This window comes from Euprymna scolopes, chromosome 2 (genome assembly GCF_053919585.1).
Source record: "Euprymna scolopes isolate OS-2025 chromosome 2, ASM5391958v1, whole genome shotgun sequence".
NCBI lineage: Eukaryota > Metazoa > Mollusca > Cephalopoda > Sepiida > Sepiolidae > Euprymna > Euprymna scolopes.
In genome coordinates, this window is record NC_136483.1 from 184,830,998 (window position 1) to 184,849,649 (window position 18,652).

Below are 18,652 nucleotides of genomic sequence, written 5' to 3' on the forward strand. Positions count from 1 at the left end.
AAGTATGCAATATGTTCACTAGTGTTGGGACGATTAATTAGAATCGGGAATTGGAAAAATCGGAACTTTTGGGGTTATTGGAATTGGTATTGGAATCCAAAAAATTTGTGCATATTTTCTGATGCCAAAAACGATTCTCTTAAATGTCTTTTTTATTGATTTTAAACTAAAATCTATAGGTCATCACCCTCCCACTACACCCCAATGTATTTTTACATTTAAGGAAATATATTTTTTACAGTAATTGGGGAAAAATAACAATTCTATTGTTAAATATTTAGAGATTTATAAAGAATCAGAATTGGTAATTATATTGGAATTGGGAGAAATATTGGAATCATCCCATCACTAGTTCATGAGTATGTAATAATGTTTTCACCTGAAATGCGTTGGTTTAAAACATAACTAATCTTTAAAAGCATCCAATACTTTGTCGAAATTATATTTTGTTAAAATACATTAAAAGAAAATATAATTCTTTCCAGGACTCCTACATCAAAGTCACTCGGGACACAATGTCTGAAATTAGTTTTAAGTGGACTCCACCTCAAAAACCTGTTGGGCACATCCAGTTTGTGTGAGTATCCATCTTTGATGATTGAAATTCATATGAATTTATAGGATAAACTGATCATGAAAATTTAAATATACAACTGCTGAGAATTATTGTAGTGTGATACTACTGACGTTACCCCCCCCCACTCCAAGTATTAGGAAGTAAAAAAAAAAAAAAGAGAAAAAGAAATGTGATAAAAGAAAAGAGGAAATCGAACAAAGGAACACAAAAGAAAGCTGGGGTTTGGTTGTTGGATGAGCTGTGTCAGTTATTAAAATAACAAGGTGTGTCCAGTTATTAAAATGACAAAGAGGAGCTGCATTGAAGTTCTAATTAAGGTGGGACACGTGACGGGAACAAAAGTACCTGAGATATATTTAGGATTGGCAAAGGGCAAAGGTCAGTTGATGGCAATTCAGTTGATGGGGTTTGCAACTTTGATGCAGAATAAGGTAGACCATGGCTGGGACCAGGTCAGGAGAGCTTTTGGAAATGAATTGAACAACCGAAAACAAAAAAGCCTAGGCACATGACTACTAAGATATGGACGTTAGCGCTTAGAGAGTAGTTTCCCTGGTGTCACACATACACCAACAGGGCAACTAATATTTATAGAATGTGTCGGAATTTGTGTTTTCTTTTGTTTGATTTTATTTTTGTACTAGCAGAGACACCTGACGTTGCCCAGGATTGAATGATGATTAACGAATGTTTCACACTCTCATATTTTTATTGCCATTGAAATCTGTGAAATCACACATTTTTCAATCAAATTGATTGATTGCCTGCTATAGTTAGGAAACGATGCACCGGGAGAAATCTTCATATGCCCTCTCCACAGTGACTTAGTCCACAATACATTGTAGTCTACATTGCACTGTAGAGAACCTACTGTTGATTTTATAAAAGATTTTTTATATATGATGGCTTGAATTAAAGTTTAAAATGCACAAGTCAAATATGCTTCAATTGTGCTCTAGACAGAAACATTCATTTCAAACATGTCCCTGTCATATCAAGGAACCTACTGTTGTTTTTATATGCCTAACCTTACTGCTTGTGCAGTGATAATGGATTGAATTTAAGTTTAAATTGAAAAAGTCAAGTATCCTGCTATTGATTTTAAATGTTGTGCCTTTTGGCTTGTGTGGTAATAAAACTTATAAAACTACTCAAATGCACTTGTGATATTATGCTGTATAAGGTGTTAACTTTGGCCAAAATTGCCTGTTTCTTCTTTCATCAGAATATTTCGATTATCAATTATTGATACGTATGGAAGACATTCCAATACAAAACCTATCTAAGAATACTGCCAGATGCATAAAGTACATTTGTGTGAAATTTCATAAAAATCGGCCCAGCAGTTTTCGAGTCCATAGAGAATGAAAACACACACACACACACACGCACGCACGCACGCACGCACGCACGCACACACACACACACACACAAAGTTTCTTTTATAAAATAGTAGAGATTTGTGAACCCATGTGTAAAAGAATGTAATTGGACCAATGAAAGTTCCATTTCTTTTTTAATTTTTACAGCATGACCGTCTTTGAAAATGACAATACATTTTGGGTTCGTGAGAAGTCCGCTGTGATTGCTGACCAGACATTGACCCCACCATTGCCAAGAGAACCAGATGAGGTGAGCCTTACAATGCGTTCATATATCCAGAATTCAGTCAACATTTGCGTTTGACTACAGGTCTCTCTGTTTCATCAGGTTGTCTTAAAGAGTTAGTGGAACAAAGAGAAAAGGGAAAAACTAAAGGAGGAGGAGGAGTAGAGGAAGAAGGAGAAGAGGTAAATGGGAGGAAGGAATTTAAGCCCACACTAAAAAATTCTAACATTTTCAATGAAAATCCTAATAAAAAGAAAACGCAAGCTGATTATCAACAATTTTAAAAATCAAAAAAAAACATTCTATGTCATCTCATCAACAATGTTTTAAATTTTATTGAAGAACACTTATTTTACAAAAAAAGATGAAATGTAAATAATGTTTTAAAAGTCAATTGAGACTAAGTTTTTTCCCCCATATAGCTGAAACTACTGTCATTAATTTTAAATGTTCAAAAACTTCCAAGATTGTCTCATATGGTCTGTTGCCAAGGATGCTGGGAAAATGGTGGGATCCTTCTACCGCTCCAGAAGATATCTCACTACTGATGCAATTCTCTGTCTGTAAAAGCCAAGTACGTCCAAGGATGGAGTACTGTTGTCACATCTGGGCAGGAGCTGCTAAAAACAGCCTATCCTGCCTTGACAGAGTACAAAATAGACTTTGTGGCTTAGTGGGGGATGACCTTTTCTCTTCCCTGCAGCCTCTCTCCCACAGAAGAGACATTGCGAGCCTGTCTTTGTTTTATCATTATTTCCATGGCAAGTGCTCGTCTGAGCCCCAATCTCTGGTCCCCCCTTGCCAATCTTTCATGAAAAGCACCCGTCTAGCTGAAACTACTGTCATTAATTTTCCCCACTCTTTATCTGTGCCTAAATCCAATCGCAAAAAATATATATATATATATATATATATATATATATATATATATGTATATATATATATATATATATATATATATTTTTTTTTTTTTTTTACTATAATAATTAAATACCTACAGACACTAGTGTTTCATCCTTTCGGGAATCTTCAGTGCAGGGTGTCACAATTAACACCAGTTGAACGATTCGAACCCCACAACACGAGACATCTCTGGCTCGATTAGCAAAGACCGTATCAATTCTGCTACCATTAACTACGTGAAATAACATTGAATTTAAACATTTTAATTTTAAATGTTCATTTACGTCAGTCAGACAGTGATCTAATCGTTATACGATGATCTATGCATAAGAGCTAAATTGACCGACTTTAAGTCAACTGAAAGTGCTCAACGATAAGAAACGAATTTCTTAAAAGGGCTGTGATAATTTTATTTTGCTATAATAATTAAATTCCTACAGGCACTAGTGTTTCATCCTTTCGGGAATCTTCAGTGCAGGGTGTCACGATTAACACCAGTCGAATGATTCGAATCCCGCAACACGAAACATTTCTGGCTCGATTAGCGAAGACTGTAACAATTCGGCTACCATTAACCATGTGAAATAATGTGGAATATATATATATGGATTTATTTTATTCTATGTACTTAATTGAATGTGAAACGTGCTCTTTCATCTCATCAACAATGTCTTAAATTTTATTGAAGATTAAAAACAACTTTTGAATTATTTTATATTATTATTTTATACCTTTTTGTTTTTTACATGGAGGTCACCACTTATAAAGGCTCGGAAGCCACTCAGGGATAAGGGTTATTGCGTGTACAGTAATAAATGGGATAGTATCGTAGTAATAGTTAGTATTGGAGACTTGATAAAGTGTTTTACGTAAGGGGGCGGTTGGACTTGAAGACATCCAAGTTGTAGTCAGGTGGGAAACAGGCAAACGGAAGAGAGTTCCACAGTTGTGCACTTCTAAGAACGAAGCTGTGCTCATGGAATCTACACTAAACACCTATTTTACAAAAAGAGATGAACTATAAATAATTGAGACTAAAAGTTTTTCTTCCCATAAAGTTTTAAAGGTTGAAAAACTTCCAAGAGTGTATATATATATATATATATATATATATATATATATATATATATATATAATGTTATGTAGATTTTGTTATACTTCAGAAAATTAAATTTATCTATTATTTAGCAATTACTGATATCTTAATAGTTATAAAACCCTATGGTCCAATCGGGTGTCTTTGCTTGCTTGCTTGAATTTTGCATACATGATTATACGTGATTTCTAAATAAATGTTTTTACTGTCCACCTACTTTTGGCTCACCAAGTTGCCGGGAAAGTTCAAACTGTGGATCAAAATAAATGAAGAAAAATAATCACAGAAAGATTGCAAAAAATTTGAGGAAAAGTGTTTTAAGCAACATTGAAGCGTGCTCTTAGAAAGCAGGATGAATCTGTAATTCCTGCCGAATTGCAACAAGAACTGAGATGCACAATCTGTCTTTGCTTGCTTGCTTGAATTTTGCATACATGTATATGTATTGATTTATATATATTTATATATGTGTGTGTATATGTGTGCAAATCCAACTGTCTTGTGTATATGTATATATACATCGCAATAAGATGCCTGTTTATATCATATTTAAATCTAGATAAGATGCCTGCATGATTTTACCGTAAGGAATTGTCGGATTCAATGTGTAACCAATACATGTCTTTAAATCCAGTATTTATTTGATAGCTAAATGTTTTAGTTTCGATTCTAGCTGATTGCACCCAATTCAAATTTCTTTTTAAAACTTTTAAAATCATTATTATATATTGGGTACAATATAATAATCAAAAGAGAATTGGCTCTATAATAATAATTACAAAATTTGCATGAATTAAAATATCATATTTAAGCGTAATTTTCAACTAAAAAATGTTAAAAAGGTGCAACAAAATAAATGCCAGGTAATTTTTAGATTCTATTGAAATTATATTGTGAATTTAATAAAAGTGCACTCTGCAAATTGATAAATTTTAAATTGCATTTTTAAAGTTTATAAAAAATTGTTTTTAACCATTTTTATGCTTTGCAATAAATGATTTTCTAACTTGTATCCCATTTTTGTTAAGATTATATTTTACTTAATTTTTAAATTTAGATTTATTCCTATTTCAAAAATAAATAAATAATTGTTATAAATCTTTTTCTATCCTTTGCAAATAATTCAAATTTTAGTATGTTATTATGGATGATAACGACTACCAGTTGTCAAAATTTCAGCTTTTCACAGTTGTTATTTCTAACAAATATTAGGTTTTAAAATTTTGTCCCTTAGTTTTGAACGCTACTGTATATTCTATCTAAAGTATTGAGCACTGTTTGATTCAACATAAAACTTAATAACACATACCAGCTATATTTAAAGTTTGGAGTACATTTAGATTTAGCATCTAGCACGTTTCAAGTGGCCTACTGCATTATTGCATGCACCCGTTACATCTAGGGAATTGAGCACTATTTTAGGTAGCATACACTATTTACCAAGTATCCTACTACATAAATAATTTATTGCCCCAGAATCTGGAGCCGTAAGTAGCAAAGCAATATTAAAAAAGTGCGCTTAACATATTTCTTTTTAAAACTTATTTCTTCATCTCTCATTATCCTGGAACTCATTTGTTTTAAAAACATGTTTATCTACCATTTTCAAGCAAAATAAAATGCAGAAAACAAAAACACATTTCATAAGTGAGCAATGAAAACAATAAAACTCAGGAGGCCTCTAGAGTGCTACTGAAAACACTAAATAAAATTAAAGAGAACGTCCAGAGCACAACTAAAACCAAGTTTCTAACCTCACTAAAAGAGAAATTATATTTTTAAGTGAGCAGTAAAAAAATAACACTCAGAAGACCTTCAGAACACTACTGAAAGCACAAAATAAAAGTAAGGAGGTCTCCAGAGCACTACTGAAACCAAGTTTTTACCCTCTAGAAGGGAAATTGTATTTTTAAGTGATCAGTGAAAAAAATTAAACTTGAGAGGCCTCCATAGCACTGCTGAAAGCACTAATAAAAATTAAAGAGGTCTCTAGAGCACTACCAAAAGCAAGTTACTAAGCGTCCCTCTTATAGAAGAGAAAATAGTTTTTAAGTGAGCAGTGAAAAAAATAAAACACAGGAGGCCTTCAGAGCACTACTGAAAGCACAAAATAAAAGTAAGGAGGCCTCCATAAAACTAATAAAACCAAGTTTCTACTCCCCCACTCCCCAGGAGGTTTTACTTTTAGAACAACCTTCCTATGATAAAGTGCACTTTTGATACCCATGCACAGCTATCGTTCATCGCTGGCAGAATTACATTGAGAATGGAGATGACTATATAGGAAAATAAATTCTGGAGTACAAAAGGCTGCTTGTTTCTTGATACCATTTCCGTCTTAATAGCTCTTCAAGAAGAGCAGTTAAAAAATAACACTCAAAAGACCTTCAGAACACTACTGAAAGCACTCCTCCTACCCCCACATATTCCCCCCCCCATGTATCCCTATGCCCTCAGTCACACCAGAAAAAAACTTCCCAGACCCTCCCCCACAGGTTCCTTAAACTTCAAAACTAAAACATTACCGACATACCAAGCGCCCCCTCCAACCTTCCCCTCTTGTTCCCTTTCTCTCTGTCTCCCGCCCTCCTCGCACCCCACTCCTGACCTCATTCACTCTTTCATCCCAAAATAGCGAACATTTCTGTAAAAGTCTGAGGAAGCTACAGACGGGCAAAAAAAAAAAACGGCCGAGTAGCTGAAACAATAATGTAACTTAACAGAAAGATACGGTAATAAAAAATAAAACGCATATTTGCTCTACAACAGTATTGAGCACTTTCTTCAGTTTTTATTAATTAACATTTCCACTAAATATATATATATATATATATATATATATATATATATATATATATATATATGTATATATTACAATAGAAAATGCGAGCATGAAAAGTAATATGGTTAAGCTTAAACATGGAAAAGTAAAGGATTAGTTGTTAAAACTGGAAAAGAAAAGGACAAAATATTCTAGTAAAAATATAATAAATTTATAACTTAAAATATTACAGCATTAATGTTAATTGAATTAAAAAAAAATTCTTAATGCTGCAATATTTTAAGTTATAAATTTATTATATTTTTTACTAGAATATCTTGTCCTTTTCTTTTCCGGTTTTAATAATTAGTCCTTTACTTTTCCATGTTTAAGCTTAACCATATTACTTTTCATGCTCACATTTTTCTATTGTAATTCATGGTTTTTCCAAGCTTCCAGTAAATTCACTTGTTCTTTGTTTAATTTTAGTCTTATTTTTTGCCTCCATACGCATATGTAATAACAATGTACGGCACTCGTCTGCTTTCAGTAACATCACCCCAATTATTTCCCTTTCATGGTTTCATTCTGTCTGTTTCACTTGATACTTCTCTTTACGTGAGAGCAGTGAATTGGTAGCAACAGTAGTCACTGAAACGACATGGTTGTCATAAAATACATTGCTCATCTTATGTTTTTTACAATTTTGAACACTAGTAAATCATCATAACTTTTGTTTTACTGAACGAAAATTAAAATTTTTTTCATAATATAGCTGAGAAGGTGATCTATAAACTGTAATAATTGTTTGAAATTTGGTTGAAAAATGAGTGAGCGGTGAAACTTTAAAGCATTTCTAAATGACTAAAACTGCCACTTAAACATATGTTCAAACACGGTAGTGTTTGAATGATATCTACAGGATTAGTCAAAAGTAGAAAATGTTTGTCGAAGCAGACTTCAAAGCTGTGTAAACCAAGAAGGAAAACAGGTTGATCACTCACGTTGATAAATAACATTTAATCTTCTTTAATATAATTGTCTTATTGCATATAGTTGTACGTATACGTGATTTCTAAATAAATATTTTTACTGTCCACCTACTTTTGGCTCACCAAGTTGCTGGGAAAGTTCAAACTGCGGATCAAATTAAATGAAGAAAAATAATCACAGAAGGATGCAAAAAATTTGAGGAAAAGTGTTTTAAGCATGCAACATTGAAGCGTGCTCTTAGAAAGCAGGATGAATCTGTAATTCCTGCTGAATTGCAACAAGAACTGAAATGCACAATCTGTGGCACATTTCTTATGTCTAAAGCTGGTGTAGTAAACCATGTGAAGTCACACAATGTCAGGCGTGACAAACAATTGTATGAAACTATGCTGTTTTCCAGACCACATGAGTATTGCTGTAATATCACTGGTTTCGTCTCTAATTCAGCAAGTGTTTTGAAAAGATTCTCAAAGATGTATAATGAAGTTCCACCACAATCACGAAATACTGGAAAGTTTCCCTATCATCTTTGTGAACAATTTTGCAAGAGTGTAGCTGGTTTGAAGAGCTATCTATGTGCGCATGGATGCTCTATATCAATTTGAAGAGATGGCAAGCTTCTGTCAAGAAATAGCAATCATCATGTATATGTGTGTGTGTGTGTTTTATTTTCCAAAGCTGTTATTTATATATTTTTTATATTATTAAGATCTGTTATTCATATATTTTTTATATTATTAAGATCTGTTATTTATATATTTTTTATATTATTAAGATCTGTTATTTATATATTTTTTATATTATCAAGATCTGTTATTCATATATTTTTTATATTATCAAGATCTGTTATTCATATATTTTTTATATTATCAAGATCTGTTATTCATATATTTTTTATATCATCAAGATCTGTTATTCATATATTTTTTATATCATCAAGATCTGTTATTCATATATTTTTTATATCATCAAGATCTGTTATTTATATATTTTTTATATTATCAAGATCTGTTATTCATATATTTTTTATATCATCAAGATCTGTTATTTATATATTTTTTATATCATCAAGATCTGTTATTCATATATTTTTTATATTATCAAGATCTGTTATTCATATATTTTTTATATTATCAAGATCTGTTATTCATATATTTTTTATATTATCAAGATCTGTTATTCATATATTTATATAAGATCTGTTATTTATATATTTATATAAGATCTGTTATTTATATAAGATCTGTTATTTATATAAGATCTGTTATTTATATATTTATATAAGATCTGTTATTTATATATTTATATAAGATCTGTTATTTATATATTTATATAAGATCTGTTATTTATATATTTATATAAGATCTGTTATTTATATATTTATATAAGATCTGTTATTCATATATTTATATAAGATCTGTTATTCATATATTTATATAAGATCTGTTATTCATATATTTATATAAGATCTGTTATTCATATATTTATATAAGATCTGTTATTTATATATTTATATAAGATCTGTTATTTATATATTTATATAAGATCTGTTATTTATATATTTATATAAGATCTGTTATTTATATATTTATATAAGATCTGTTATTTATATATTTATATAAGATCTGTTATTTATATATTTATATAAGATCTGTTATTTAGATATTTATATAAGATCTGTTATTTAGATATTTATATAAGATCTGTGGTTTAAAATATTTGTTCATTTCAAATTAAACGACTTTGATGCTTTGTTTGCTTTCAGAATGTTGTTCCGATGACAAAACAGATTAACACGGCAGATTGTGGTAAAAGTCGTGGATGCTACCGTCACCCTCCAGGCTGCTGGGAATTGAATTGTCTCTACATTGTTACCTGGAGAAACTTGAACCGAACCGTAGAATTTGAGATGAGCATGATGACTGACAATATGCATAATCGATACATGACCCTGGCTTTTTCCGAAGACATTTGGGAGGTATATATCTTTTTGTTTTAAAAACATCAAAATTAAAACTAGGCCACTTGCCAACACAAAGAAAAGAGAAACTTATCCTAGCCCAAAAGAGAGACAGATAAATTAGAGATCAGTGAACATTTGTCTGGTAAACATGCACCCATTGTCTATGATAAATGGGTGTGTGAATTATAAAGATTCTGATTGACTAACTAGCAAACTCAGTACCACAAGAATGTGTAAAAACACAAAGTAACATTGACTCCATGCAATAGCATGACGAATTCTCACGAGGATGAAACGCAGAAAATTTTGTGGAGCTTAATTTCCATATACATTTTTAAAACTTTACCATATATATATTATCTTGGAAAAAGATTTTTGTCTCAACAGAAAAATATTCAACAAAATATTTACCCAGAAAATTATTTTACCGAAAACTATTAATATTAAACTCAGGTGACATATAATTTTGTGATTTTTTGATTTCAAATAAATATCTAGGATTCTATGGATAAATCAAAGATAAATTTACCTACTCTTCTGTAGAAGCCACTCTCAAACTTATCTAATATCATATTCTAAAAATCATGTAAATTGATCAAGTAATTTTATTTTTAAATAAGAAAATAAAATTTTATGAGTGTCCAAGAAGTGACTGCCTCACCCACCATTTTGGAAAATACCTCAAGAGGCAAAAGGAAATAACTCAATAATGCTTCATACTAAATTTTTGTTGTAATGCCTACAAATTCCCATTAATCGCTTAAAACTACTTGATCAATTTACATGATTTTTAGAATATGATATTTTCATTTCATCATGAGTATGTACAACATACAGGTTTTTTTTTTTTTTTTTTTTTAATATAGGGTGAATTCTGGATAATCACCAAGATTCGTTTTCTTTACTTTTGATGGTTTTGAATTCATTCGTTCCTCTATTTTTTCCAGGGTGATGACCTTGCTATTGATTGCATCGAGGACGCGACCCATGGAGTTGTCCGTCTGTCATTATCTAGAATTGACAGTATCAATGTTTATTCAGCTCTTCCAAACGTAAGTTTGCTGATTGCTTTGTTACATTTCTTGCATTTAAGTTTTCCTGTCCTTCAACAATTTCTTTTCACTTATTTATGAATTGACTCATACCATTCAACATATCCTGTACATGGTCTCTTCAATTAGTTTTTTTTTTTGTTTATTGGAAATCTCTCCAGACAAGGCAAAAAGCCACTTGATGTAAGAAGTTAAAAAATATTAATTTATTAGCGAAGTAAAAATAATCAATATTATCTTGCCTAGGTTTATCAGGACTTTCAGATTGCAGTCTTCATTATTAATAATAATAAGAGGAGTAACTACACTATAGCGAAATTCAAAATTTTTAATGTCTAATTTCAAGGCAAAACAATAGTCACAATAAAAAAAAAAAAATTTCAAACAAAATATCATACAACATTACCACTAATTACCTATGTCCACTTAATATGTTTTACTAATACTATTCATTGATTTCTTAAACTAAATTTCTTTATTTAATTTAAATTATTTTTTTAAACCAGACTAATTTATTTTTTTTAAATGGAGATACAAAAATAGGTAAATATATAAATCTTTGCAAGAATGCGATATAGGTAAAATATTTTCACTTGTTTTCTTCTCCTTATAAGGAAATGGTTTCCATAATGTTTTATTGTTAAACTGTTCTTATTCAATAAGTCTGAAGAAAGGCTGTTCTTGTGAAAATTTTCAAACAACACAATATTTGAATTTGTCCGAATAGTCTTTAAACAATTGTAACTAACGATGAAATACACTATTTGTTGCTATCAACCCATTCTTTGAAGTCTTGGTTTTTTGTTAAAACATATATATATATATATATATATATATATAAGAAATATATATAAGAAATGATATATATTTCTTATATATATATAAGAAAGAATATATATTTCTTAACTAATGATGGAAAGTGACCTGTTGGTTTTTCTATCTCTATATTTCTCTTTTCTATTCAACTGAAGATCACCCTTGCTATCTTTGGATTATACTGATTGAAGGAACAATTTTTATCAATTTGAGCTGCATTGAATTTTTTTCCTACCAGATTATAATACCCACTGGATTTTAAATTCTGACTTTTGGATTCAATTTAAAGAATTCTTTTTCACTTTTTGGATTACCATTGAAAGAGTTTTCAAACCTGCTGTTATTCCCGTTTTTTTTTTTTTCTTCTTTTCCACATTTCCTACATTTTTTTCGCATTTCTTCACGGACATGAACATTTTGCAATTTATGACTATCATAAATTGAAGTTTCATCTAATGCTTCAACCAGCAAATTCTAGCCTAGCTACAATTATAATTTGCTAATTTCTTTCTGTCCTCTGATGAAAAGAATAGCAAGAACAGCATTCTTTGAAACTCTGCAGAATAAGGACTTTGAAAATTGTTTTCGGGAGTATTCTGTCGAATAATAAATTTAACTATAAATTTTAATTTACAGTTTTAATTTCTTTTCTCATATATATATATATATATATATATATATATATATATATATATATATATATATATATACATATAATGTGTATATATGTATATATATATATATATATATATATATGTGTATATATCAAGGTCACAACACTGGCAAATCAGACTTTATATCTGACTAGTGAATTGTCACTTGCTTTTGTTGTACGATGTTATTGGAAGTATAATAATATATTTCATTACAGTTCATTTTTAAAAAAGACAGTCTACGTTATAAGAAAATTTAATAAAACAAGGACTATAAACCACATATTTAAGTAAAAGTTGTCATCTTCATAACTAAAATTAAAAAAATTTGTCCTATTTTATTTATATTCTATAATATACTATATTTTCTTTCAGTTTTTTTTTCTTTTTAAAAAAAATGGCTTTAAATTTTTACAAAATTGTTTAAATTCTTTAAATAATATAATTTTTAACAAATTTTTCTAAACTTTTAAATTCTATTTAAAAAATCTTTTAAAAAAATTAATTTTTATTTCTTTATTGTTTTATTGTTTCTTTCTTGCTCTTCTCTCTTTTGTCTCCATAATATTATCTCCCCTTAGTGTTATGTTATTTTTGTGTAATGCCGACTTTTTCTCCTTTTTTGATGAGAAACATTCAGCTTTAAAATGCCATTTTCCCCTATTCACCTTTCTGTAACCTTTATTGACCTGATAATGTCAGTTCCTATGTAACTATAATCTTTATCTTTTAAACTTATTTTATTGTTTGCTCCTCTTAACCAGGTAGAGCTTTCTTATCCAGATGTTTGCTTTATCATTGAAAAAATTTTCAGCTTAATTTTATTACTATTAATGGCTTGGCAAGGCCACAGAAGAGACAACCAAAGCAGCAAAACTGAGGCTAGTATACAGGACACTATATATATATATATATATATATATATATATATATATATATATATATATATATATATATACATATATATATATATATATATATATATATATATATATATATATACAAATGTAGGCAAATTTGAGCATATTTTATTGGTTTAAAAATATAGGTTCTTCTTACCAATTGTCATAAAATTTTAACCATAGAATAGTATTATAATCTTCAAAAAGCCTGCAGCTTTGCATGTAGTTTTGTCCTATAGAACCAAAGATATGAGCATTTCAATATTCAATTTGGCTGAGTATAGATATATCCATACATATATATATATATATATATATATATATATATATATATATATATATATATATACCACCTTTTTTGGCAATTTTATATGTTTGAAATATTGATCAGTCAGAATTTAACAAATGGAGGCTTGTTGGAAAGGTAATGACCTGAATTGTGTTGTGGGCAATGTGACATTTGCCCGTAAGATTGCACATTAAGGGGATCATCCATCATTCGGAGCCTATTTTTGCCGCCTTTTTACAGCCATAAAATATTTCAATCATAGTCATTTATTTTCCTAGTTTTCCATATGAATTAGAAAATATCTGATATTTCGCCGAAACCTCTGGCCTTGATGGAGGGAAGACTAAAATGTGCTGCTATGGTTTCAAACCATCTAAAATAACAGCAAAGGGAGACTTGATTCCAAATATTTCTCATATGTTATATATCTTTGGTTTTCATACATAAAGTAAATTTCACAAAGTATAAAGATTATTTGATACTGGAGATATTCATAATTGTACCCTCATTTCCAAAAGAGAGGAGATATAACATATGAGAAATATTTGAAATCAAATCTGTCCTTGCTATTATTTCAGATTATTTGAAATGATAGCAGCAAGTTTTAGTCTCCCCTCCATCAAGATCAGAGGTTTTGGGGACCATATATATATATATATATATATATATGTATATATATATATATATGAAATGGTATACATTGATAGTAACGACATTTCAAAAACAAACTTAAAAAAAAAATGTATATATATATATATATATATATATATATATATATACTTATATATATATGTGTGTGTGTTTTATTTCCTTTATGTCCAGAAAAGTTAATTTTTTTTCTAAAATATCAATTTTTTCTACTCAATATTTTGCAGCCTAAACTTGGCTTGTCCAATGAACGGAATTCCTATTACAACCGCCGATTGAGATGCCTTTTCAACTTGGATAAATTTGTTAACCATGAACATAGCAAAGCTCTTAGCTCTGGGAAATGGCATATTTTACTCGGAGGAGGAAAAGCCTGGTTAGGTGAGTATCCGTCCACGATAGTCGATCGCCAGTAACGAGCATAGTTACTTTTGCTTCCGTAGTATGTTAGTTTTTCTCTTTTGCTAAAACTTATAACAAGATAATCACATCACACAAAGTAAAAATGACGTGTGATGAGGTTGCCTCATTTACTTTTGATGAAAAGTAAATGTTTCTTTTTAGAAATCAGGATTTTTGGGCCAATTTTTATATTAAAATGTAATGTGGGCAGGCATAAATAATGATAACAACTTATCAAGACCCAGAAGACACTCAAGGATAAAGATTAATGCGATTGTCAGTTGAACAATGAACATCACCATAAGAGGAGTGGAAACGATTCGTGGAATGGGCAAGATTTTGATTATTTAAGAGGACAACTTATAAATATTTAATATATTGGACTTGAAAAGTGTTTTGGTGCATATATATATAATTATTTACTATAATAGTTATTAAATTATTAAATACCTACAGACACTAGTGTTTCCTCCTTTCGGGAATTATCAGTGCAGAGTGTCACGATTAACGCCAGTCAAGAGATTTGAACCTGGCAACAAAGCTATCTTTGACTCCATTAACAAGGACCAAATCCATTTGACTACTATTAACCACAAGAAATATTGTTGAAATTTAAACGTTTATTTTTTAAATGTTTTTAATGCGTGTCAGAGTGATCTAATCATTATCTGATGATTTGCACGTGCGAGAATACAACTAAATTCCACTGTTTTATTAATCTTATTTTTTTAATTTCTTTTAACATGTCAAAAATTCCATGTTTTTACAACAACTGTTTCATTATGTAGAACCAGTCAGTTATTTGAATCCCAATACTAAATTTATTCATTATATTCAGAAAATGGGAATTTATTTACCTTAGAAAGAAAAGAAATAAATTTGGGCATGTCATTCATCAAGGCGAAAAAATTATGTAGAAGGATAACATCACATATATTGTTATTGCCGCCATTTTGAATATATATATATATATATATATATATATATATATATATATATAAAATGAAAATTACAATTGAATTTACCAAAATGATCCAAGATGGTAAAATTAAAGTAAATTATAAATATTAAAGAATTAATATTTATAAACTTATCTCAGCCAGATATAAAAGCTCGATAATACCAAATAGGAAATAGAGCTTATAATATGAGCAAACAGTTAATGAAATATGTTAAAAAACACTTTGAAATGAGTTAAAAACATATTTAATCTGAAAAGGAAACACTAGATAAATGGATAGTCCTTAATCCGCGGAGTTTCGAAGAAATACTCTCCTTCTCATCAGAGGGTAGGAATTAGCAAAATGCAGGATCGGATTTTGCATGCAGAAGTATTTGATGAAACAACAAATAAGTCAAAGATCTTACTTGAAAACAAAATAAGTTAAGCAGAGGGAATATGGTAAAGAAAAAGGTGATTACACATTACTTCTGCATGCAAAATCCGATCCTGCATTTTGCTAATTCCTACCCTCTGATGAGAAGGAGAGTATTTCTTTGAAACTCCGCGGATTAAGGACTATCCATTTATTTAGTGTTTCCTTTTCAGATTAAATGTTTTTAACTCATTTCAAAGTGTTTTTTAACATATTTCATTAACTGTTTGCTCATATATATATATATATATATATATATATATATATATATATATATATATATATATATATATATTCAGCCTTATAGATGGTGTAAGAAACATTAAAATAAAATATAACAAATTAAAAACAACAACAACGTTTTTATATTTTGAGCAGTCATCTGATCTTTTTCACAAAATGTGGTGAAATGAATCAAAATGAAAAACATTGAGAATATTAGAACTTTTTCAAAATATGTTTTGAAATTTTTAAATGCTTTCGATTCAACTGGTTTCAACATATGCAAAAGACTATATTCTTCTTTGTCAAACCGTTACAAGATTTCATGTGAATTATCGTGAACATTTTGTCTGTTCTCAGATATATAAACTAAATTCATTGCTTACCGAGTTTTACTCCAACGTTAAAAACTACTTGTGAAAAGAAAATAAATAAAATAGCACAAAAAATTTATTAAGTACTGACGTATTTGGTTTGAAAAGACAGTACACGAAAAATTATGCAAATTCATTGAGTATTTTATTTTAAATAGGCAAAAACATATTTTAATTGCAAAATGTTTTATCTTTCATTTTCTACTTTCAACGTCCAAGGGAGATAAATCGAACTTTGATATCATACAGTCATCATAATAATACCAGCTAGAAATCATTTACCAATCAAATTTGATATTTTTTTTATAATAACCAGAATACTGGATGAATATGTGTAAATTTTGATACACAATCCTTTTTTTAACCTATAATAAAGTTTTTGTGCAGTTATAATTTTTTAATATTCAGGTATAAGCATCCAAAATTCAAATTTCCTCATCGAATAGATATTTTTCTTGTCTCTCATATATAATCATGTTGCTATTACAGCTCTTTAAAATACCATTAAAATAAAACGACTTTTGATTAATAATGACGACGATGATGATAATCATGATCATAATCATAACAACAAACCTAATAGTAATGATAATAATAATGATAATTATAATAATAACAATATAATAATAAACATAATAATAATAACAACAAACATAATAATAATAATAATAATAATAATAATAATAATAAAATCAATTTTATTTTAGGAAAAAAATTGCCCCATGGCCTTGGAGTTAACCAAATTCCGATCGTCTCTGTAGATGAGGTGTCGATGTCAAGTCTTGATGACATCTCGGGTGTTGCTCGCTATCCAATGGCCAAAGCTCACAGTAAGTATCAGAATATGTAAACTCTTATGAAAAGAAATTTTATTTATTTCCCTTGTGGGCATCACTTAATACACCCATTTCAATCTATCGCTTCACTAACCATGCAGTCCAGTACATCATTAGCATTTATTGTCCAATTTAATGATCATTTACGATAAATTTATATGTGAAACTAACCCCCAGTCTAAAATCTAATATATCATTTTATTTTTTTATTATTAGTGTTAACTTTTCAGGCTGTTTACATGTAAGTTGTATCATCTTGATTATTCAGACTAGCTCTCAACATGAGTATTATCTGACAATGTTTTGACCGATGTAACCTCTATCTTTCTCCAGATGTATCTTGTTGATCTTTGGAATCTGTCAGACTCAAGAATCATGTAATTCTGAACGGAACCCTTTATTTAAGTCATGGAGGTAGCATGCTCTTGTTCCATCAGCCATGACTGGATAGAAGTCTTGAGTAATTTGAAATTGTATTCTTTGTATTACCTGCAATGAGGATTGAACCTTCAACTTCCAGAAGAGTATCACTTGCAATTAAATTTACTTAGTACTTTATCCGAGCTGACAGGACAAGAGCATGCTATCCCCATGGATTAAATAAACAGTTCCATTGGAAATTTCATGCAGATTCCCAAGTTCAACAAAAAAGATTCCCTGAGTCCAATAGAAAGATTTCTGAGTTTGACAAGATACAGCTAAAAAAAGTCAGAGGTTGCATCAGTCAGAACATTTTGAGAACAGTAGTCTGAAGAAAAAAAATAATCCAAATTATCAATCCTTGTCCAAAAAAATTCAGAAACATAATGTATACATGTAATCGCCTAAAAAAAGTAGAATTTTCTTTTTCTTTTTTAGATAAATTAACATAGGGTACAGGACTCCAATAACACCTATTATTTTTTGGAATCTTGACCTCTTCGGTCATTTAATAATTTATTGTTTATGAAAATATTACATTAAAAAATTGTTTTTTACAAAACTGTAGGGAAACAAGTACTTTTGAACGTAATTTTTGGAATATGACATTTTTCTTTCCGTTACCAGTTCACACATCCTACAAATTTTTTCTGTATTTTTGTTTTTTTGTATAGGAAGAATTCTGGACAAGAACTAAATATTACACTACTAATTCTTAAAGTATCAAAAAACATCTTCTTGAAAAAAAAAAACATTTACAA

The 18,652-nt window shown here is 29.5% G+C and overlaps 1 protein-coding gene across 3 annotated transcripts in view; it reads left to right on the top strand.

Annotated features, from left to right (window-relative positions):
• Positions 1–18,652, top strand: part of LOC145299439 (ferric reductase 1-like) — a 143,457-nt gene that overhangs the window by 95,436 nt on the left and 29,369 nt on the right. For all 3 annotated transcript variants that reach the window (XM_080144404.1, XM_080144403.1, XM_080144405.1), the window contains exons 4-9: positions 486–577; positions 2,107–2,209; positions 9,704–9,916; positions 10,849–10,953; positions 14,489–14,642; positions 17,343–17,465. In XM_080144404.1, the coding sequence (XP_080000530.1) occupies positions 486–577; positions 2,107–2,209; positions 9,704–9,916; positions 10,849–10,953; positions 14,489–14,642; positions 17,343–17,465 (790 nt within the window). The remainder of the gene's footprint in view (positions 1–485; positions 578–2,106; positions 2,210–9,703; positions 9,917–10,848; positions 10,954–14,488; positions 14,643–17,342; positions 17,466–18,652) is intronic.